The sequence below is a fragment of the Ammospiza caudacuta genome, chromosome 2 (assembly GCF_027887145.1).
Source record: "Ammospiza caudacuta isolate bAmmCau1 chromosome 2, bAmmCau1.pri, whole genome shotgun sequence".
In the NCBI taxonomy this organism is placed as follows: domain Eukaryota; kingdom Metazoa; phylum Chordata; class Aves; order Passeriformes; family Passerellidae; genus Ammospiza; species Ammospiza caudacuta.
Genome location: NC_080594.1, coordinates 81,525,782 through 81,549,400, shown reverse-complemented (window position 1 = coordinate 81,549,400; position 23,619 = coordinate 81,525,782). Strand labels below are relative to the sequence as shown.

General features: G+C 41.9%; 1 protein-coding gene across 1 annotated transcript in view; it reads right to left on the bottom strand.

Annotated features, from left to right (window-relative positions):
• Positions 1-1,415, bottom strand: part of UBAC2 (UBA domain containing 2) — an 87,901-nt gene extending 86,486 nt beyond the window's left edge. Inside the window, exon 1 of the mRNA XM_058824760.1 lies at positions 1,255-1,415. Within this exon, the coding sequence (XP_058680743.1) occupies positions 1,255-1,285 (31 nt within the window). The 5' untranslated portion in view covers positions 1,286-1,415. The remainder of the gene's footprint in view (positions 1-1,254) is intronic.
• Positions 1,416-23,619: the final 22,204 nt, after the last annotated feature.

Sequence of the window (23,619 nt, the reverse complement as noted above, 5' to 3'; positions counted from 1 at the left end):
TATCCTTCCTGTGAAGAAATTCCTCCCAATGTCCAACCTGAACCTCCCCTGGTACAGCTTGAGGCTAAGTTCTCTGGTGTTGCTGGTGACCTGCAAGAAGAAGGCAAGCCTCACTTTGCTTCCTTTCAGGTACTTGTAAAGAGTGATAAGATCACCCCTGAACCTCCTTTTCTCCAGGCAAAACAAGCCCAGCTCCCTCACCCACTCCTCATAGGACATGCATTCCAGATGCTCCATCAGCTCCACTGGACACGCTGCAGCACCCCAATGTCCTTCCTAAATTGAAGGGCACAGAACTAGAGACAGTACCTGAGGTGCAGCCTCTCCAGTGCTGGGTACAGGGGGACAATCACAGCCCTGCTCCTGCTGGCCACACTATTGCTGATACAGACCAGGATGCCACTGGCCCTCTTGGCCACCTGGGCACACTGACTCATGCTCAGCTGGCTGTCAACCAGCACCAGATCGTTTTCCTCCGGGCAGTTTTCCAGCCCCTCTTCTCCAGACCCGTAGTGCTGCCTGGGGTGGCTGAGACCCAAGTGCAGGAGCCGGCACCTGACCTTTTTACACCTCCTTCTGCTGAGTCTCGGCCCATTGATCCAGCCCGTTCAGACAGCTCTGCAGAGCCCTCCTGCCCTTCAGCAGACGGACAGACAGACACTCCCTCCCGTTTTGCAAGGAGCGCGCAGTCAGCAAAGCTTTGACTTAGCGTTTGTCCTCGCCTGCTCTTAGGACTGTGATGCCCAAGTCCACAGCGCAGCCAGGTCAGCTCCCCACTGCTGCTCCCAGACGCTGCAGAGTCTGTCCTGTAAAACAAGCTCAGAGCCAGCCCCACACACCTGCCGAGTCAGTTCAGGCAGCACCGGGACACGAAATTATTTACATGTGCCGTGCAGAGCTAGGGGCACCTTACGTTTGCCTTATCAATAAACTGGATTTAAAAAATAAGTTAAATTTCACATTTAGAAAAGAGGGGTTGCTTGCGTTTTCTGACACGTATCTTGGCACGGAGATCAATATCGATGTATGCAAGTATAAACACACAGAGAGACACGGACAGGCAGACATACACAGGCAGACATACAGACACATACACAGACACACCCGCGGCTCCTCCCGCCGTCACGTAGTTTAAAAGTCCAGCCAAGGGAGGACCGAAGCCAGCGGCTCCCCCGGGGCCGACGGCGGCAGCGCCGCCCGCGCTCCCACCCCTGGCCGCCGCCCTCCCCGGACCGCGGCGGGGCCGGTACTCACAGAACCCGTTGGAGCCGGTGCTGGTGAACATGGCAGCGGCCCGGCCCGGCCCGGCCGGCGGGCGCGGCTGGCGGAGCCCCCGAAGTCGGGCAGCCCCTCAGGAGCCGCGGCGGGCCGGGACCGGGGCCGGGGCTGGGGAGGGCTAAGGCGGCCGCGATGGGCCAAACGCCGCCGCCAGGCGACCGGGCGGCGCCCCCTGCCGGACCCGCCGGGCGAGCGGGGCCGCGGGCGGCGCTTAGGTGTGCGTGTGTTATCTGTAATTACTCCTGTCCTCAGAAATGGGAATAACTTCTCTCCACTGAGGGTGGCAGAGCGCTGGGACAGGCTGCCCGGGGAGGGCGTGGGGTCTCCCTCTCTGGACACATTCAAAACCCCCCTGGGCACTTTCCCGTGTCACCCGCTCCCGGTGACCTTGCCTTGGCTGGGGCGTTGGACTAATCGATCTCCAGAAGCCACTTCCAGCCCGAACTACTCTGTGATTTCGTGGTGCAACACGATTTAAATTTTAAATTTGTAGGTGCCTTGAGGAAGGCTGACTCCTTACCCTGTGGAAAACTCTGGCCCTCGAGGCTCACCCTGATCTGGGGAGTCCAGCAGGTAAATGTCTCTTTAGGAGCCGTGGGCGAGCTGTCATTGCAGCTAACGGAGACAGAGCCAACACAGTCAGCAGAGTTTGGAGAGCAGAGTCTGGAGAGCTTTTAAGGTGGCCGAATTAAGGTGTCGGCTTTAGGATCCAATTAATTCCTCCCCAGGCTCCACCAAGGGACCACATTGAACAGATCACCACGAGCTCTAATGGCACATCAGACCCCAGCTCTCTAACAGCAAGGTAGGCACTCAAAATGAGGTGAGCCACATTCCTGATTTCATAGGAGATATGGTATCATAAGGCTGAAACTGTTAGGGTGCCAAATGTCACTGACGTGTTCAATGAAAATGCAGAACTCAGACTTCACTGAAATAAGTCATGCTGGGCATTAAAAAAGGTGACAGTGCTTTGCAGCATAAGGTGTGTGCGCTTTGTGTTCATGTGGTGATGGAACTGTGGGCCTCAAAGTTGCATTTACCTTACTGCAGTGCAACACTGAAAACAAATGGCACTCTGGAACTGCAAAATGTGACTTTTCAGCTAGGTAACAATTTTTAAGGAGCAACCAATAATAAAAAAATGTTTGGTAAGTCATATATTTCTTATATTCCATAAATTTTGTAATATACCCTAAAAATGCATTTTAATATTTGCATTCAAATGCAACTATTAACTAGCACTCAGAAATGCTGAGTTCCTGAATCTTTGTAAACATAATCTCGTAAACACTGCCAAGGGGACATAAAAAGACCTTTTGCTTTGGTTCACAAAGGCTTCAGCTAAGATCAGCATATCAGCATGTCTTTTGAAAATGGCCAATTTCCAGCACTATCTTCCCATTTGTGTTGCTCACTTGTCCTCTCTGTACAAGGCCTGCATCAGGCAGGTGGGATTGGGAGTTACAATCCGCTCACAGAGCAGGAGGTATGTCTAAACCAGCCAGGAGGATGAGACAAAGAGATAGCACATTGGAAATCCTGACTTATCCCAAGCTGAGGTTCTTTCCTCTGAAAAGAATCTAAATTGGATTCACAGCATGAAACCCATCCATACTTTGTGTCTTTGGCTACAGACAACCAGCTTACTCTCTGCTGTTAAAGCGCAGCTGGAAGAAATGATTTGCTACAGAAATTTTCCTTCTTTCTTTCAAATGCAAATTACTCTGGCTGCTGTATGCTACATATGCAAACTCTGTCTTGCCAGTGCGCTGCTGAATGCCTGTAACCACACAAAAGCGACAGGCAACCCTCATTTCTAAGGAATGGAAGGTAAATAAGGAGGTGCAAAGCCTGCAAAGCTTGTAATACCTCCAGCGTGAAACCTCTTTGGGAAAAGCTTGGGTGTCTCCTGAAGCTTTAGGGCTCTAATGAGGTACTCATGGCTTAATTAATTACCATTTTGAACTTTTTTGACTAACCTCCACTTAAAGTAATTAAGCCTTTTTGTGGATCTGGCTTTACTATAGGTGAGGATAAAACCTGTAAACTTTTCCAGTATTGCCTGTGTAATAGGTTTAGGAATGTAATTTCAGTGCTGAAGATAAAACTTGCCTTTTTTTCTTTTCTTTCAGTCTCACAGAATCAAGTGACAGAGCAATCATTATTTAAAAGTTTACAGTCCTAAGAGCCAAGGCCTAGTATTTTTCTGTTTTATAGGCTCTGTTTTGAAGATTTCCTTAGATTGATGTCCTGCAAGGTAATCATATTAGAGGGATTCTCCTCTGCCACGTCAGGCGCTAGAATTGGATTCAAGTCATAATCACTGAACGTACTAGAGACTTAGGCAGGTACTCCACTCAGTGAGGATGCATTTGGGAAATGTTTAAGGGCCTTTTTGAAAGCAGCTCTGTGGACTTGTTATCATTGACAGATACAGCAAAGCTGGATGAGTAGCAATAGCTGGCAAGCTTCTCCCAACAGCAAACCAAAACCCTTGCAGATTTGTCAATACTGCTGGAATACAGGCAGCTGGCTCTCAATCTATTTGCTGCTATCTTATAAATGTCTACAAATACATTACGGAGTCTGTGAAACCCCTGATGTTTTTATCTCCTTTTTTTTTTCATTATTATGTCAATATTTCTGAGAATACAGCAGATGAGATCCACTATGTATCTCTGAGAAAACTGCACACCCCTTGCTAATAATGACAGTTTCACATACTGATTGAATAGTAGAGGAAATGTAGTTTTTGCCCTCAAATAGAGTGCCAAGCAGAGAGGTATTTTTATCACAACACCATCACCATCAACTGGTAGTGTGTCATAAGAATTAAGCAAATTATTTGCATTGTTGAAGTATACAGTGTTGACTACTTTGGAGTTAAATGAAATCATCAGTCCTCATGCTTGCCTTGGAACATATCCCAGAATAGGAAGGCTAGCACTTATCTACTAATCTGCTCAGAACAAGCTTAGAAGGCTTTGACACTGCTCAAATGTCAGCTTGAATATCTCCCATTTGTTTATTACATCTAGTTAGTGGGGTCAATGTGGTATGGTCAAAAGAAAGTTATTTAAATTTCCTGCTCAGAAGAAAATCCAAGGAGACTGGAATTTAGATTTCTATTTTCTAATATGATTAGGTTGCTTTCTTCCCTGAACTTGCAATGTTTCTGAAGGAATTCTTAATTACTACTTAATCTTCAACAGTCAGATTCTCCTCTGGCATATAGAATGAAGGACAGCAGCAGAGTAAAACAGGACGGAAATGTTAACACCTTGCTTAGGAATTTTCTGACTAAACTCAATGCAGGTTAATGATTCTGCAGGTTAATTGCAAATGTTTTCTGTCTCTTTGACATCTAGGGCTTTCATGGCATTCATAGTAGCTCTGGCAGTTATTAAAATTACCTGGAATATTAACAGATACATAGATAGGTTAATGCTAAATTTAATTATTTCAGTAAATTCTCCCTACAGTTTCTAACCTTTGTATTCAGTTACAGAAGATGTTAAGGAAAACAGCTGTGCAGCACACATGCCCTGCAGAGGAAAATTCAGCAGCAGTGCAGCTTGCTGATAGCAGCTTGCATAAGGACAGGAGGCAGAGACTCACGCTACTGAAAGCAGACTGATTTGACCTGTACCTTTCCAAAATTAGTGAATTTCTCTCACTCCTTCAGAAGTGAACAAGACTTTGTACTGCAGCAGACCTCCTGTCCTTTTAAGGTCTAGTGTGATCATTTTATTACATAGTTTTGGGGGTTTTTACTGGAGCTAGAAGATACAGAATGTTTTCTAGCTCAGTTCTTTCCATGTAGAGCTGATAGGCATATAGTTAATAAGGGGCAATGGAGTGGCTGAAGGGATATTGGGCTTTGTTTGTTATTTTTACAATTGATTTTGCATCACACTTTTATAAAAAATTTAGAATACTCAAATATGTTCCATTAGTTTAGGTGCTAGCTATGAGATTTTTTGCAAAACTTAAAATGCCATGATAAACCTGAATACAAAACTTAAAATGCCATATTAAGCCTGAATGGCACGTCGGTGTCTGGTAACACGAATACGAGCAGCTATTGCTTCAGTAGCTCAAACACATCACTGTCTTGTTTTCCAGCTGGACCCCCTGAATGGCAGGCAATGACAGTGCAGTAACAGTTTAAGGTACTGGCTTATCTGGAGCTGAGCCACGTGCACTTTTACACTGCAGGTCTTAACCATCACTTCCCTTTTAACCATCAGTCATGTGGCCCCAAGCACTGGCAGCAAATGCACCCAGATTTTGGCATCTCTGTGTTCAAGGTGCAGCACCAAGCACTTGATCAGCAGCTTGGTCTCTAAGTACTCATAAAACACTGCCTAAAGGTACTTAAATTCCATGTCACATTTATTTTCAATAAATTTATTTCAATAAAGGTTGAGATCCTGTGAAAAACAAGAACATATGGCAGGCATAACCAGGAACCAGATCCTAATGCAAACATATTGGGAAAGCAAGGTTAAGATAGAATATTAAAAACTCAGATTAAAATCAACAATTAAGAAGCATCAGAATCAATCTGCCTATGCTCATGTTTTATTTCACTTAGATGAGACTTCTTGTGAGAATTAAAAATGCACTGGTCTGGCTGCCCTTGTTTAAGCAGCTGTCACTGCATTTTAGATCACTCATTTGAAGGCCATTAATTTACTGCAAAGTAAATTGTGAAACATAGTAAGCATTAGCAAAATGATAATGTTTAAGCATAGTGCTCAGAAGACCCAATTAAGGAATCCATTAGGAAGGCAAATAATTATGTATAGCATTGCATAACATGATGTACTTTGCATATCTGTGTTCTCTGATGCATACAAGAGATCAAGCACTAGTCATCTATTTCAGACTGAATTTCTGTCAAAGAGTACCTTTGAGATCTGGAGCATATGCTAAATTACCCAAGATAAGTATCAGTGATAGCAAAAACACTAGAGCCTTTAAGATGCAGAAAATTATTTGCATAGTTCCACACAGGTACGACTGTGCTGAAATTGCCTATTCTGAAAATCAGATGTTAGAAGATATTTATGAAGTTTTTAAAGGCCTTCCTTATCTCTGATAGCTACCCATATTTCTCTGTTTCTCAGATATCCTCATCCTCTTGCTTCACATCCATATTGCAGTGCTATCTGTGTATCTCCACACAGTGCAAAGTTTATTAATCACCTGTGTTTACACTTGGAGGCAAATCTGTGTTTAAGGGAATACCTGATGAGCCACATCATGATGTTATCAGGCCTGTAGCATAACACTGCTAAGAGATTAAAAGAACCAATAAAGCTTTAAGCAGTTCTCATTATCTCATTTGTATTTAAGTTTGAACATGAAGGAATAATATTGTCTTTTTTTCACCTAATTACTGAAACCAGAAGTTTGTCTTCATATAATTTTATTGAAATACAATGATCTCTCAGAAGACCTTGCAAAAGAATAGAGGATATTCATCCCAGCAATATACTTGCACAATATTTGCAATAGAAATACGTACACCTACAGGAAATAAGCACTCCCAGGTTTTCTTTTCTCCTCCATAAATGTTGATAATGGCAAAGTTAGTTGTCAAAAAGCTTTAGCATACAAATGTGTAAAATTTTGCCCAGCTGTGTCCTTTAAATAGCTATCAGAAAACCAAACTGCTTTTCATTATCAGAAAGAACTACTGTAAAAACAATCAGTGTATTCATATATAATGTTTAGGTATAGTAGGGCTATTAAAATCACAGAGAATCTACAGTTTATTACAATTATTCTTGATTCTTTGCTGTAGTCTTTCCAGTGTGGACCATTATCTGTTTGCTGCTACAGACATTGTAATGCTAGGTAGACTTCTAAAACTGAAGATTGGATCTAGTCAGAGACTGAAATATAAAACTCATTAAATGCAAACATTGGCATTCTTACTGCATAATTGCCTTCTCTGCACATAGGAAGCATTTCTTGCTTTACTTGCTGAACACAATTTAATATACTTAGTACATTTCTAAAATACCTAGAGTGCTTTATAAATTGGGGTACTATAAAATTCTCTGGTTGTGGGGCTAGTTGTAGTAGAAATCACCAACAGTGGCAAAGAAATCTTTCTTGGTATGATGAGTCAGCTGCCGTTCTGGGCTCTTCCTCACCTCACCCAGGAGGTGGGACAGTGTCACTCTCCGGTCAGCTGGCACCACAGTGAGAGCACTTTGCCACTGAGCTCCCAGGACAAGCTTGACTGGGGTGTTAAACCAGAGAAACAATTCGTGTCACCACAATTTTCAAAGTAAACCCCAAAATGCCTGGATGATGAAGCTTCCAGGGGACCTTCCCACATGGCCTTCAGCCTGGACAGACCAGCCTGGGCTGCCCTCGCTGCTCCAGGGTGGCTCCTCTAAGCAAATGCAGCTGCACTGAGGAAAAATGAAACAGCAATTGGGAATTCATTGCAAGAGGAGGAACTGGAAGGCCCTATTTGAGGAGTATTTTCCTTGAGTATTTTAATATTTTCTATTTTACATGTGTTGGAGCTCTTGCCACAGACTCCTCTGGGAGCACAGGCAGTGTTGGGTAGCTGGAGCCCAGACATGTCCTCCTGGCTCATATATTGATCTGGCAGTTGTGCTAAAGGTTGAGGCCATTTTTGGCCCTTAAGAAATAGTAATGAAATACTAAATCTGCTCATACTAAAGCTCAAGTTTATTGCTTTGTTCCTACAGTCAACTAAGCTAGCAAACTTTTCAAGTGGGAGAAAAATAAACCAGCAAAGTCAATACACTTCTTTATACATACCAGGCATGCATTCACTGCAGCATTTGCTCCTTAGATATGTATTTGTTCTCTGAGTATTTATACTAATAACTATGTATTTTCCACATAAGTCATGTTACACAGGTGACAAGAAAGGGTTAGTACACATACTTCATGAGTACTGGATGGGACACTGCTGTTGATTAATTTTGTGCGTGAAAGTAAATTGTAAAGAAAGTTTTCTTAGCCATTCTCCTATCATTTTGATTCCAAATTTCACAGCAGTTAGTCTTTCCACAACAGCATGGTTGAAGTCTCAATAAAAATTGATTTGAACTTATTGTGCAGTCAATATGAGTAAGAGCTGATATGTTTGTGTATAAAGGAGAAGCAGCTTTTCAGCTGAATTCAGCATCAATGATTTGGCTGGTGACATGTACATTTGGGGGCAAAAATTAACCATTTGTATCCTAGGCTGCCTCACACAAACCCCAGATATTTTGCTTGCTTGTAAGTTAATTGCTTTCTTCTGAAGGTCCTTGTGTAGCTGGACAACATGCCCAGGAAAAGCACCAATGTGGGGCTTAAGTATCTGCGTTTGATGCAACACTTGAGATGCGTCAGTACATTTTGCTGTAAAACAGGAAAGAAAAAAAAAAAAGGCAACAAAAAAAGAGCATGTCAGCCCCCAGGTGATTTACGGCCTGATTCACAGTGCCCTGAATTCATCAGCCAGAAGCATGCTATGTTTTCAGCAGACTTTGGCTCAGATGGGTGCACTTTAAACTTGCAAACCGCAGACAGTGCAGCAGCAAGCTGGGGCAGATGGAAAGTGGCCGTCACGGGCGGGATGATTCAGGGAGCAGATGGGCTCTGCCGCGCTCCGCCGTCCTGCCGAGCGGGGAGCGGCGGGACACGGAGCTGGCATCCACCGGGAGGCCGCCTGTGCTCCGCATGGATGGATGGCCGTGGCATGAATGGAGATGCTGAGGCCAGAACAAAAAGAGAGAGAGGAAGGGAGCGGTCCGGGAGGAAGGCTGGGTGGAATGTGCGGAATTAGCACAGGGTGGAGCAAGAGTCAGGAGAAAAAAACAGAGGCACGCTTGGGGTTATGCAATTGGGCAGGTCTTAACCCCTGACACAGGCGGAGGAGGAATCCATAAAAAGCTCCGAGGAGGGGAAGTGGTAGGGGGATTGACAGGAAAGGTAACACCAATAGCATGGAGCCCATGGTCTGTGCAGGGTGGCACGATGACTTAAAACAAGAGAAAGAAAAGATGAAAAAGGAAATGAGATAAAGGAAAATACTAAAAGCAACATTACTGAATTATGTTGAAGAACTCTGGTTGCTTTGAATGTGGTATCCACTGTGTCTCCTTCTTTTGTGTGAGTTCATGCAACAAAAGGGTTTTCTGAGCTGCACTAACTAGGGTGTTCTGTATTCCGAGTAACTTCATATTCCACATAAGGTACAAAGAAGTGCAAAAAATGCCTTTCCTGTGTAAAATGCAAATATCATAGGACTTTGTGAGTATGGGTGTAGGCAACACCCAGCAAAACCCTCTAAATAATGTGCAGGTAAGTAACTTTTCTTGGAGAGTACTTGCCAATAAATGTTTCATGTGCATGCACACAGAACTACAGTACACACAATCCATAATCTGTGAGCTAAAGTAGGTGCTGGGAGGCTGCAAAAGAGATCAGGGTACTTCTCCAGCAAAAACCCCCACAGTTTAAAAAGTAATTTTGTCTACTGTTGGTACTTCTGTAATAGAAAACACTTAATGAAAACCTGGGCTGATCAGTGACTATGTCATAGTAATGGCACATGCTAAAAAGCCCTATCAGCAGCTTCAGCCTATGAGAATGAGCCCCTCCCTGATATGAGCAGAAAATGGGACAAGATCTCATTGTGGTACATTAGAAAAAAAATCCTAATATAATTTAAAACTCGATTTTATAGACTTTGAACTGAAATTTGATGACTCACTGGTGTTTGATTACTACTAGCGCTCTTAAGGAAGTTTCAAGGTTCTTTGCAAGTAAGAGGCAAATACTTTCTAAATCCAGAGAGCATGAAACTTGGCTTCTCCCTTCTCTGAAAGAAGCACAAGGAAGAAAATCAGTAAGTGGATCACTTAATTCAAGTGACATTGTGCAACCAGCTATGGTAAGAATGTGGGGTGGGGCCTGAGAAACACTATTGACGTGGAAAATTGGAAAAGGTGTGTGTGTCTTTCATCATGTATTAGATTTCTTCATTTTGTCTTGCTGATACAGTAACAACAAAGATGATCTTCTCAGACATAGCCATAATTAAAAAGACATTGGCCTGGATTCAAGATAAGACTGTTTCAGACTTTGAGAACAGAACTGAGATCCAAAGGGGTAGTAGATCAGTCACTGCAGAATTAAGAACTTCAAGAATTTAATTAGAGTGTGGAGAAAAAATCATATAGACTTTCACAGGGGGTAGAGGTAAAGGTGGAGTATTTTCTCTTTCCTGGATTGTCACATTTAAGAGGTAAGCTGAATTAATGAAAATAACCAGACAACATTGACAAAATCCAGGTTCTAATATTGTCTTGGCTAAACCACAGCAATTGTGGTCCCTCTGTCAGCACCCCGGCTGGCATTCCCACAGATCTGAGGAATGAAAGAGAATTGATTAGATTTACAAATAACAATTTAACCAAGGAAAAAAAAAAGTAAGTATGTTTAAAGGGAACTCTAGATTTTGGCCTATTTGAGAAGATGATTAAACAACAGATGTTCCTGTCTCCTACAAAGCTTTATTGACCAATACCCCTGCCCCCTTAAATCACAGTTTACAAATTAGCGTCTTGGTTTTTATTCACAGTATGATAACAAAATGGGATAGCCTGACTGATAAATCAGTTCTAGGCCTGGGAATCTTTGCCAACAGCTTGCATAATCAAACTGTCTTCAGACCCAACAGGGATTATTTAATCTCTTTCCTGCTGTGACAGTTCTCATAATTTGACTAATTGGTTCTGCATATTCTCACTGCCCAAACATGAGGGAGCAGGCTGCTGATATGGCTGTGTCATAGTTTCTTTGCACAGGTACCTGGTCTTTCAATCAGCAGTGCTGCTCTATGGCAACAGGGAACTCTCATTAAACTGTGTGGGCTTGAAAGAATGAAAATAGAGGTGTGACCTCAGATGCTTATACCACTTTAGCACACATAAATTTATGGGGCTGGATGGGATCCACCCGAGGGCACCGAGGAATTTGGTGGAACTTGTCACCAAGCCATTTTCCACCATTTACCAGCAGCCCTGGCTCACTGGAGAGGTCCTGGTAAACTGAAAGTCAGCAAATGGGATGCCCTAATTACAAAATGTGACACCTACCTGCAAGAAGGGCTGGAAGCAGGAGCTGGGGAGCTACAGGCCTGACCTCAGTGCTGGGGAAGGTCATGGAACAGTTCATCCTGAATGCTGTCATGGGCTATTACATAATTAATATTACTGTTCTCCCTTGCAACCCTGCAGCAGGTTGTTACAGTCTCTCTGGTGATGGCTGCCAGCACCACAGCACAGCTGGTAGAACAAACATGCAGGTTGGCTATTAGGAAAATTTTCTCCACAGAAAGGGTTGTCAGGCATTGGAACAGGCTACCAAGGGAAGTGGCTGAGTCACCATCCCTGGAGGTATTTAAAAGACAGGTAGATGTGGCACTTAGGGATGTGGTTTAGAGGTGGACGTGGCAGTGCTGGGTTAATGATTGGACTCAAGGATCTTAAAGCTTTTATTCAACTTGAACCATTCTATGATTCTATGATTCCATGATTCTATGGTCAATGACTTAAGTGCCAGGGGCCAAATGCCTCATCCACTCTCCTCCCATGTCAAGTGACTTTTTTCCAAGACTTCCTGTATGGAAACTCTTGTGCAATAGCTATGAGACATAATTAGAGTTTAATTATTATTTAATATCTGCCCTCTGCATAGACTTTCCTATTTTACAAGAAAAGCTGTCTTGAGGTTTAGCATAATCTAACACAGAATAACTTTTGCACACAGAACACCAGCAAGAGACTCAGTACTATCACTTGTTGCACTTGTACTAGCATCTTTCTAGCACTTGTTGTTTCAGGTTTTTCCTTCATGTAAACACATTTAAAGAATTTGTCATAACTTGTGCTCACCAACCAAGAAGATGCTGGGAACAAAGCAGTGGTGGTAAAGAGGCTGCTCTCCAGCCCAAGTTTACAAGTGGAAATCAAATGTGGGACTAAAGTGCTCACTCACCCAGTCCATCATGACCTCCATCAATACCACCTCCAAGAGAAGCATCACCCTGCACAGGATTCAAACACTGTGGTGCTGTCCTGCTCAGCTATTTCATGTCTTACACCACATGATCCATGAATATAGTACTCAGATGGGATTATTTCTGCATCCTGGTTCAACATCTTGGATGGTTACATGAGAATTTCTCCTTGTCTGTTAGCCCCATGACTAGGTTATGTGCTGATTATAGTTCCTTCCTTTTCAGTTTTGGCTGTCCCTTGTGTAGACAAGTACTCAAGGATTAGGCAAAGGTAAAGGTTAAATTCTCCTCTCATGTTAATTTGATTTTAGATTTTGTTTTGATACGTGTATGCATATACACACACACACACACACACATATATGTATACATATACACATGCATATATTTTGCTCATCGCAGCTTTCAGCCCTGAAGCATAGAAATATTTGTTTGGAGGACATGTAAGAACAAGCTGGTAGCAGAATGTGTTTCAGTACCCACCTTTGCCATTCTGCCTCAGCACTGCAAAATGGAAAAGCAGCCCAGATGTATTACAGCATCCCTTTATTATGAGATTTAGTACCTTCTGTGATCTTCTTTTATGTGAAATCCAGATATTTTCAGAGAATTCCTGCTTTTATGTTTCCAAAGGAAAGGTTTTTGAGGCCTTGACATTACAAAAGAAAAATTTGAAAAATGTGATTCAAGTTTGGCCGAGAGATTCAGAAAGAAAACACCAAAGCTAAGAAAAGGCACTTTATTATCTCTGGAGGCTTACTCATGTGTTTTGGAAAGTGCAATTAGCAATATTTTGTAGGGTCACCTCCGCCCTACTTCACCTATGCAAACAATTGTACCAAAAATAATAATTATAAAGCATTACTACTCTTATTTTGTAAAAGTAGCAATGCTCTCTCACTCAGACCAGCTATGCAAAGCATAGAGCAATGATTCTGTTTTGTTCTATTGAAATTCTTGGGCAAAGTGATAGTGATGTTAAAACATAGCTAACTGACAGCTCTTCTTTGGGGAGATCAGAAGGAGTCAGAAGCAGCAGACCAGAAAATTATTAATTATAAGAAATTAATTGTGTCTGTGTACATTAAAAATAGCCTATGTATGCAAAAACTCTGTGCTCAGACTCTATGTTCAGTACTCTATGTATTTGGGGCAACATCATCTTGCCATTGTGTTGGTGTGCACAGCTGACATCCTGCTTTCTGTGTGCCCCTTCTTAAATGGAGACAGAGAGGCAAGAACTCTCCAGAAACAATGAAGGTGCCCACAGGGGCTGTGCACTTAAGAGCTGAACTCAAGGATCCTTCGGGATCCTTTCCAACTCAGAATATTCTATAATTCTTTCTGCGATTCTGTGAAGCAATTCTGTTTGGATAAAATGTCCAAAGGATGAGATACTTTTAAAACAAACCCACCAGCCTCACAGGACAAAATACTTCATGGCTGGAACAGAGAGCAGAAATGTTCAGTGACATGGAAAATGAAACATAACAACAAATTTAATGAAATTGGCCAACAATTTCTTAGTGTTTAGGCAAGATTTCTTTCAAAGCAGCCATTCTCTCCCCACCTGTCAAAATGAATTTCAGAGTTGAAAGTGTCATATATTTGATGTAGATCATTAGATGGATTTAAAAAATCTAGCTCCATCCATTCATTGCCTTAAACCAAAATCACTTTATTGCAGTTGAGGATTTGCCCTCTCCCTCCTCCAAAACTGAGAAAAGATATAGCTTCCTCTTATCACTTTATACAAAAAACATCTCACTTACAAAATGTGTGAGTTTTTTTAACTGTGTTAAAGTTCATTTTGTTTAGGCATGCAAATCTCTTTCCTAAACAATATGTGCAGCTATAATTTTCCTTGCAACTAATTCACCCTCAGAGTTGTGGGTGATTAAGTGTCTTTACCACATTTGATTGGCAGAGAAATAAGCACTTTCAAATATATTGTAATTGGGCTTTGGTTTTTTTTTTTTTTTGTCTAGCCTTGTTAAAAGCGTAGTTACCTCTCTTGGAACTGGCTTCATGCACACACTAACTAAATACTTCTCCAAGTTGTTTTGTGAAGCACAGCTAATTAATGCAGTGAAGTACAATTGAGTTAAGTAGGAGAATCACAGCTCATAAATAAAGATAAGAAAATTATAAGAGGTATGACTGATATGCATGTAATTACCTGCTTGGGAGGCAGCCTGATCTGGAAGAACCTGAAGAGATTTGGGAGGCAGGAAATCCTGTCTCAGCATCCTCATTCCACCCATGACTTGTGCTGCCACAGGCAAGTTGCTCTGCCTCTCCCTCCCCACAGGTTTGTCACTCAGTGACAGTCACGTAAGGGTTCATTAATGAAATAGACAAAGCACCTGAAACCCTCAAAGTGTGATTTTGGTATTTGTGCATACTAGAATCATAGAATAGTTTGGGTTGGAAGTGACCTTAAAGATCATTGAGTTCCAATCCCTTGACAAGAGCAGGGATACATTTTGCTAGACCAGGTTGCTCGGAGTCCCATCCAGTCTGACCCTGAATACTCCCAGGAACAGGGTATCCACAATGTCTCTGGGCAACCTGTTCCAGTGCCTTACCAGCCTCAGAAAGAAGAATTTCATTCTCAAATCTAATCTAAATCTACTCTCCTCCTCCAGTTTAAAGCCATTCACCTTTGTCCTCTAACTATAGGCCCTTGTAAGAAGCCCCTCTCCAGCTCTCTCGCACCCCTTTGAGGTACTGGAAGGCCACTACATGGTCTCTCCAGAGCCTTTTGTCCTCCAGGCTGAGCAGCCCCAACTGTCTCAGCCTGTCTTCATAGAAGAGGTGCTCGAGCCATTTGATCATATTTGTCATACTCCTCTGTCCTTGCTCCAACACCCTTCTTGCCTTGGGGACCCAGAGCTGGATGCAGCATTCCAGCATCACCATCCCTCCTGCTGGCAGCCATGCTGCTTTTGATGCAGCCCAGGATGTGGCTGGCATTCTGGACTACAAGCACACATTGCCCATGTGGAGATTGTCATTCATTAGCACCCCCAAGTCCTTCTTCTCCTGCCTGTTCCATATTAAAGGAGCTGCTCCAAATTTTCTTTCACCATTCTCCATATCTCTCGAAAGGAGGAAACAGAAACTCATAACTTCTCCAGTGGCTGCTCCTTGAATGTCAAACAATTCTGACTTCTATTATTCTAATGAATCATGGATCAGGTTGCAAAAAAGGAATATTGATGGTAAGGTGCATGATCCTGAAGAGAGTGCTGCCAAAGAGCTGTCAATAGCACAGAATCAAGATCTTATATGTCTTTCAACCATGAACAACAAATCAGTGTCAATCCTCAAAAAAAAATTTTTTCATGTCTCAGTTATTGCCAGCTAATAACTAATAAAACTGATTTTAATAATTTTATAATCATTTTATAATGCTATGTTAATCCATAGTTTTACTCAAAGGCAATGTTTATTTTTATATGTCAATGCCTGTTTTGTAACATTTCACTCCTACAATAGACAGAGGAAACAAAATCCGAAGATGGGGAAATCTGAGAGGAAGTAAACTGGAGGTTGAGTCAACACTGTAACCTTGCAGTCAAAGGGAAGGTGTAAAATCCTGAAATGCACACACTGCTTCTATGAACCCTGCTGATCCCAATCCACATGCATTTCGACAGATGAGGGAGATTCCAGTCATTTCTGCAGCACTATTCAGGCCTTGCTGTGTACGAGATGTTTTAAAAACACAGCTGGAACCTCTGTGTTTTCCCATGTTACAAAGCAACTACCAAGTTGTAATACTGTTAATATTGTCTAATTTAGTAACACTTAAAGTCTGAAAACATCACCTTTCTAATCTATTAGGGTTTAGTATGGACCTGGTGAGAAAATTCCTGTGTGAGCTCCTTCCAGGAGTCAGTGTACAGGTTTTAGGGCAGAAGAGGAGGAGAAAAACCTTTTTAGGTTCCTGGCAGCACAGTCTGTAAATTATTTCTCATTTCAGTGTATTTAATTCAGGGAAGATTTTTACTTCCACTCAATTAATCTAATTTATTTAGCTTATGCAAGTCACCTTGCATGTGTGCCAGACTATGGCACAGTGGCTTCTCTTGCCGCTATAACTTCCATTCACAAAGTCTTGAATTTCCTGTTGGGGTGGATAACTGCACCTTTAGGAGGCTGGGAAACAAATAGGTTTACCTCTTTCATAGTTTTCTGTTCTGAGTCATCACTGAGCAAACAAACACTGTAGTGAAGAGAAGAAACCAAGAAAATGACTGAGCAGGACAGGGAAGCTGCATATTGGTCCCTAAATGCTGAAAATATCAGGAAATGTAGAGGATGAGAGGAGAAATCAGAGAGGTATTTGTAAAAAAGTCAGGTTAATGCAAGGTATTTTACCTTTCTTGTTACAAAATTTTTCTCACCCAGGTACTTGAAAGATAATGACTGTAACAATATTACAGATGCAGCAAAATGGAAACCAGCCAGGTCCTGGCTTTGTTTCTGGCAAGAGCTGAAGCACTTTGTACCTTTGATACTGTTCCATGAAACCAAGGGGATGAATCATGAAAGGGAATTACAGAATGTAAAAATGCAGGAGTTAAACATTTTAAAAACCCTCTTTTCATCAGGAGGTAAGTAAAGAGGGTAAAAGATAGGAGAAGGTTAACTGATCTCAGCCTGACTGTTTTGAACAGTTGACTCAAACAAAACAAGGCTATTTGGATCAGGAACATAAGACTGGGAGGCTGGAAGACTTGGGTTAAATGCTAACAAAACAACTAGAATTTGTGAAAGAGAGGAAATTACCTAGCCCAGCTGGAGCATACAAGAGGAAGGACAAGAGCCTTCCACAATGCCAGACACAGAGATTTCAGAGGTCTCCAACAGAAAAACCAAGAACCAGAAAGACAAACAGGGATCAAATTTCAAATCCTTTGGGGGAAAAAAAAATTCAGGAGCCATACACATTGTAACAAACAACAGGAGCCAACACAATATCTGGCATCAGGATGGTGGCGTAAGATCTGCCCAGGATTACATCACTGAGCAAGAGCGTGCCAGCAGTAGCAGGTTGCTCTCAGCAAGCTCTGAGGGATGACAGCAGCCCTGCTGGCTCACAGGAATGCTTTGTGCTGTACAGCATGCCAGGGGAATGAATGAGTGAGCAGAGCAAGGGAGGAAAGAAGGAAGCTTTGTTCAGAGAACAAACGGGATATTTGCACTCAGGTGTGTGAGCCAGGGTGATACCAAAGGCCACTGCTACTCGGGAACATCTCCAGCAGTAAAAGGGAAAAAAAATCTGCTCACACCCTGGCTAGCTGGTCATCAATAGGAGGGATGCACTGCCTTGAGGAGAGTGGCCTGGCAGAGACTCAGCCAGGATTATATCATGGTAGTAGCAAACCCAAGTCCCTCTCCTTGCAACAAGGACTGCAACACTGAAAGGCCTTAAGCAGGAGACTAGTGGTGTGTCTATTGATTTTTGCTGTTTACTCTCTCTTTAGATGAATTGGGAGCCAGGCTAGTTGAACAGAAATGTTCAATAACCGGGGTAAGACTGACCACAGATTCCTGGAGGGAATTTCCCTACATGCTGCTGATGGCTCTGCAAGCATCTTCAAAGCTGGGGGTGGGCAAGAGGGCTGGCATCCAGGGACTGACTCCAAAATTGGAAAACCACAGGATTATTTCTGGCAAAAGGGAAATGCATAAAATGCCTGCCACAAGAAAGGTGCTTTTATCAAGGTTGGTGAGATTACAGTAACATTGGCAGGCCCAAGCCCTCAGTGATATTACTCAGCCAGGGCTAGGAACCCTGCAGACTTCACAGGATCTCTGGCATTTCTCTGTGCAAGATGTGGCATTTCCTGTATTTCATAGCAGCTGGCAGCTCCTGGGGACTGTCAGTAAGCAGCTTCTGCACCTAAGTGGATAAAGTGCACAAGTCATACCTGCAATTCAGCCAGCCATGTGTTGTGCACTGTGTACCTGACCTGTGCAGGCCCTGTAGCCTTGTAGCCATCCAGACTGGCTCTGCATCCCAGGGCACTCAGCTGGCCAGGCTCAGTCTTCATTCATGCTGAGTAGACAATCCACACACATCCTACAAGGCAGAGAGGATAAACATGGCCTTTGTGACTCACTGTGCATCCCAAGAATGGAATCTGTGGAGAGCTTTTCAAAGACTCACAGTTATTGCAAGAAGAGCAAAATAACACTTTTGGATTTTTTTTTTCTGACCTCATCTGGATGTGGATGTGACCAGCCCTGGCTTCTGTCCAATGTTGCCTGAAACAAAACTATTTGTCCCATGAAGCCCTGTCTAAACTCATGCTATCACAAGTATGACAGCAAACATTACATTCATTTCTTTGACATACCCTTGGACTCTGTTGTATCAACTGCTGACAGAGTCAAGGACCTGACACCTGTCTGGAGGTGGCCTTCCTTGCTTTTTTTTTTCTTTTCTATTTTTACTATTTTAGCCACCTACTAATATCAGAGCTGCTAACCAAAGCAGATGGGATTGTCTCAGCTGTCACTAGGATGGAAGTGGCATTGTAAATAACAGGATCCAGACCACATAGCACTTTAAAGATCCGATTGCAACCAGCCAGTATACAAGTGGTGACAAATAGGAAGCCATTGCAGCCCTTTAGGCATCAAAGCAGAGCTTTCACGAGGACTGTCACCATTGTCAGCTGTTTCATTCATACCTCTGAGTACCATCTTACACGGAGTGTGCTGCAACAGCTCCTTCTCAAAGCTGCACATTCAGCTTTAATGAGAAAAGGAAATAGGCAGGCAGAAACAAAGTAATTGAACTGCCACAGTTATGGCAGCCCTAAGAGCAGCTGAATCAATGAGAAGGGGGAAAGTGTATGGAGGGAAATGAAGACTTTCAAAAGGAAGAATGTCACTGAGAAGGACAAGGTTAGAAAAGCATCATTAAAGCTAAATATAAGGGTATAAGCAAAGGCTTGGTCGGCCTGAAGGAAATTATCTTCACAGAATTAAGCATATATTTAATTTGACTTCTAAACCAACTTACACTTAACCAGTTTTCAATGTACAAATAGTAGCTGTTCTTATCACAGCACATATCTCCTGAAATTTTGTGTCAATGTCCACTGTATGCCAGCCAACTTGTCTACAGAAAACAGTTACTTTAACAAAATCATTATGCTTTTTACATCTAGAGAATTTAAATAGAATATGTATTTTGCATATCTTTATATATTTATCGGTGACTGATGTCAGTGTCAGTGCATCATCTGTTGGTAAGAGAGTGTTTGAACAGCTAATTTATTTTATATTTGGACAAAAAATGTTTACTCAAGTCTGGTTCTGCTAGCAATTTTAATACCCAAACTTTGCAGTTTTTAGGATTCCTACCATATTTTCCTACAAAAATTTTCATTTGAAGAGGGCTTTTCAGAAGCACTATGCTTTTTATGGCAAGTAAAACTGGCAATACTCTTAAGATAGACTTTAACAGTAATCAAATAACTGATTTTTTCTAGATGTCAGTGAACATTATATGACCTTTCATTAATTTATGTAATAACTTACAGTTTATTTTTGCATGTTATGTTAAAACTGTAAATTGAAGTGCTGTAAAGTTTTTTATGTATTAGAATCAGACCCAGTTCTGAGTGAAGTCATTATTTGACACTTGTGTTAAAAGCTTATTGACAACAAACTGTATTATATGAAGTCTTGTTTCATTTTACCAGTCAAATAATTGAAGTACAAGTAAAATACTTTAGACTCTAATGTTATTGAACTGTACAAAATATGTCAACAATCCACAGCATTCTATTAATTCAAATACTAGCTTGAGTGCATTTTTTTCTTTCCCCTTCCTTTCTAAAAGTGTATGAAATCCAGGCCTGATCTAAGGACTCCCAAAGACTACATGACAAGGGTGTGATGTTCATGTGTATTTCTGCATATAAAACAGAAGTTTATTCCATTGTGCATCTCCAAATTAAATGTACAGAAAAAAAAAGTTTGAAGTACCAAAGGAAATTACTACACAGGAGGAGTTCAGGTCACAATCCTATGTTTGTTTTCTAAGGAGCACGGGTTACATGCACTGTCCTGACTCCATTGGCACAACTTTATTAAGAAAAAGAGCTACCGTGTGATTTTAAAATTAATTTTGGTTTTATGGTGTAAGCACGTCCTATCAGTGTCCCTGACAAGGTTTCAGTTTCACACTTTTGTCCTCCTCAGGCTACAGCTTGGGAGGGAATCTCACATAGGAGAGTGGAGGGGGGGAAAGTTAGGTATCTAAAAGATGGATGTCCATATCTATAGCAGTTGCATTTGGCTTCCTTTAGCACTGATGGTCAGAAAGGGACACCTGCAGAGAGCAGCTCATGTCCAAGGTGCACAGCTGAAGTAGATCCAACAAAGTGCCCTCTGGAAACACTTGTTGCTGCCTTTTAACTACATGGTGGGGTTTAGGCAGCTGTTTAGATGGTGAATTGTATGTACCCCAACTTCAGTGTCTGTGTTGTTTTGAAAACAGAACTATGGCATCTAATCTACTTTTCCCCAATGGAAGTGACATGCAAAGCCTATGGTGGGATCCCAAAGTTGCTGGAAATTTGCAGCTTCCTCAAGAATGCCGATGTAGCTCTCCAGGACTCAGCATAAACCCAAAGAAGCTCACACCCCTTCTAGCATACCCCTGCCTATTGCCATAGTCTCTGACTGTGCTGCTCTCAGGGAACCCTGATGGGGCATGACAAGGGCATTCTGCCAACTCTTTGCCACCTGAAAGCAGTTTTATGACAATAAAAATCACAGCTTTAACAGGCTTTGTTTCCCATTTGTATGAAGACAACTCACCTAGGCCGTGGTAGAAGCCGTGTCTGAAGTTGAGATTTTACAGCATCCAACCACCACAATAGTTTCTCCTTAACATTTTTCACAGTACACCATGTCTGGCACAACCCAGTGCCTTTTCCATGGGGTGCTGCACACCTAACTGACTTCTCCACACTAGAGTTTACCCAGACATTGCCACACCTGAAGATCAGCCTGTGGAAAGGCTGCTGGAGAGCTGTCTGGGAATGACATGCTGTGGTGGCACCTGGGGGCCATGTATTGCAGGGGGGAAGGATGTTGTGGGACTGTCTGGGAGCAATGCTCACATCCCACTAGGTTTCATCAGCTCCTCTGGCTGCTGGAGCAAAATATTCTCCTGTGTGGAAAGGCACAGCCTGTTTTCTAGGACATTCAGTCTGCTCTTTAAATCAAAGTTATTCACTCTTTCCAGTCTAAACCAATAAAGAGTTGTGGACAAGGGAAGAATTAATTTTCAAAGCAGAGGTGATACAGGGCATGAGTACTATAACCATTTGCCTTGATTCACTGGAGCTTTATAATATGCATTGTGATGTGGTATTATAAAAAAATGGACTAAATTCAGATTTCAAGTTCATTTTAACAGCAAGTAAAATGTTTGGCTGGCAAAACTTGCCTCTCCGTAGGCTGAATGTGCTTCCGTGCTAGGAGCTTCCAGGAAACTCTTAGGTTACAATTACAAGAAGTTAAAACTGCAGCAGCAGGATTCTTAACTGGAAGTCAGAATTTCCTTTACACCATTCCTCTTATGCTTAGTCCTACGGCTAGCTTAAATACTTTGTTTCTTTTCCTTTTCTGTTACATTGTTTTGGTCTATTTGCTACTTGGTTATTGTTTCATTTTCTCGATCTGGTCCTAACCTCAGACTGTTCTTTGGACTTTCTTTCACTTTACGCTGGATTATCTACCTAAAGCAGCATTTCCCAACAATCCTTTCAGGTTATGGCACCTTCTCTTTTAAATTTATTGTGAATATGTCCAATTCTGGAAATTGAAATTATTAGGTAAACAAATATTTTGTACTCTCTTCCAGGTTTCCTAATTACATGGCCAGTAATACAAAAAACAAGAATGTAAGCAGGAAAGACAGTGATAAGAACAATAAAAATAGCATTTGTTCTGAGGAATGGAACTGAAATACATTTAATAAACTAAAGGAAGAGAAGAAAATAATGGAGGGATTCAATTGAAAGATACAGGAATTTTTCTTAAAATGGTATTTTAGACAACTAAAAATGATGAGTGAAGATAACTAGAGCATAATATAAAATCTAAAGAAAGTGAGGCATGATGTAAAAAGTCTCCCAAACATGGAATCTAGGGATGATGCTTCAGGACAGATGGTATCCCAAACAGATCTGTGCTCTGCAAACTTACATGACCCCTTTTCTTTAAATTAAGATGCAAGGAGATGACCCTGAGAAAGTAAGAAAGTGAGAAAGTGAGAAAGGGCAGAGTTGGAATGCTGAGTGACTGAGCCACAGGGACAGAGGACAGTTTGCTTGATCCTCTCTGTTTGCTGTTTGAACATAGATCTGAAAGATGATAAGGGCTGAAGACACTGTCCAACACATTAGAGGTTTTTCTGAAAATAAATGCAAAGCTTGTTGAAAGCAGGAGCATTTTTATTTAGTGGAATTTTACTCACTGTTATAGGATTGAGCAACAATGCTGAGAAATGGAGACAAAATTAGTGTCAGAACAAACACAAGGCTTTATGTTTTCTTACTTATTATATATGTAAAATATAAAAATAGCATATTTGTTTATATGGTTGCTTGCATCACAAATGTGAGTTTTACAGATGATTTATCACTGCTGCAGCCCCTGGAACGTGCCAGTAAATCTGTGGCCCTGTGTCTCCTTACAGCTGCTTTTGTATTTGGAATATAAGCCATGTTAACTCCTGAAGGATTTACCAGTTCAGAGGACAGCTGCGAAGTGTTTAGGAGAGAACCTAAGGACAACATGGCCCCAAAATAAATCTGGGTTTGGCTGCTCCATCCTCTGACACGTGAGACTTCCCTACAGAGAAAAAGACTTCCGATGGAGGCGACAGAGCCTTCCAGGGAGCTCCAGCAATTACTTCCCCACTCTGCACCACAGGCTCTGAAGGCTTTTTTCTGTGAATTTCTCTTGTCTAACAAAAGAAAACAACATAGTATATTGGTGGATGAATGGATGGAGTATATGTTATTAAAGAGCCAAAACATTCCAGCAGATGCACATTTTTCCATTAGTAAAAAAAAAAAAAAAAACCAAAACCAAACCCAAACAAAAATGTATTACTCACATTGCTTAATAGGTTTCTGGAAGGCTCTTAGGCTTTATGGTTGCTACAGATACTACTACACATAACAAGACAGCTGTAGCTTTCAAACAGACAGTTTGAACCCAGTCAC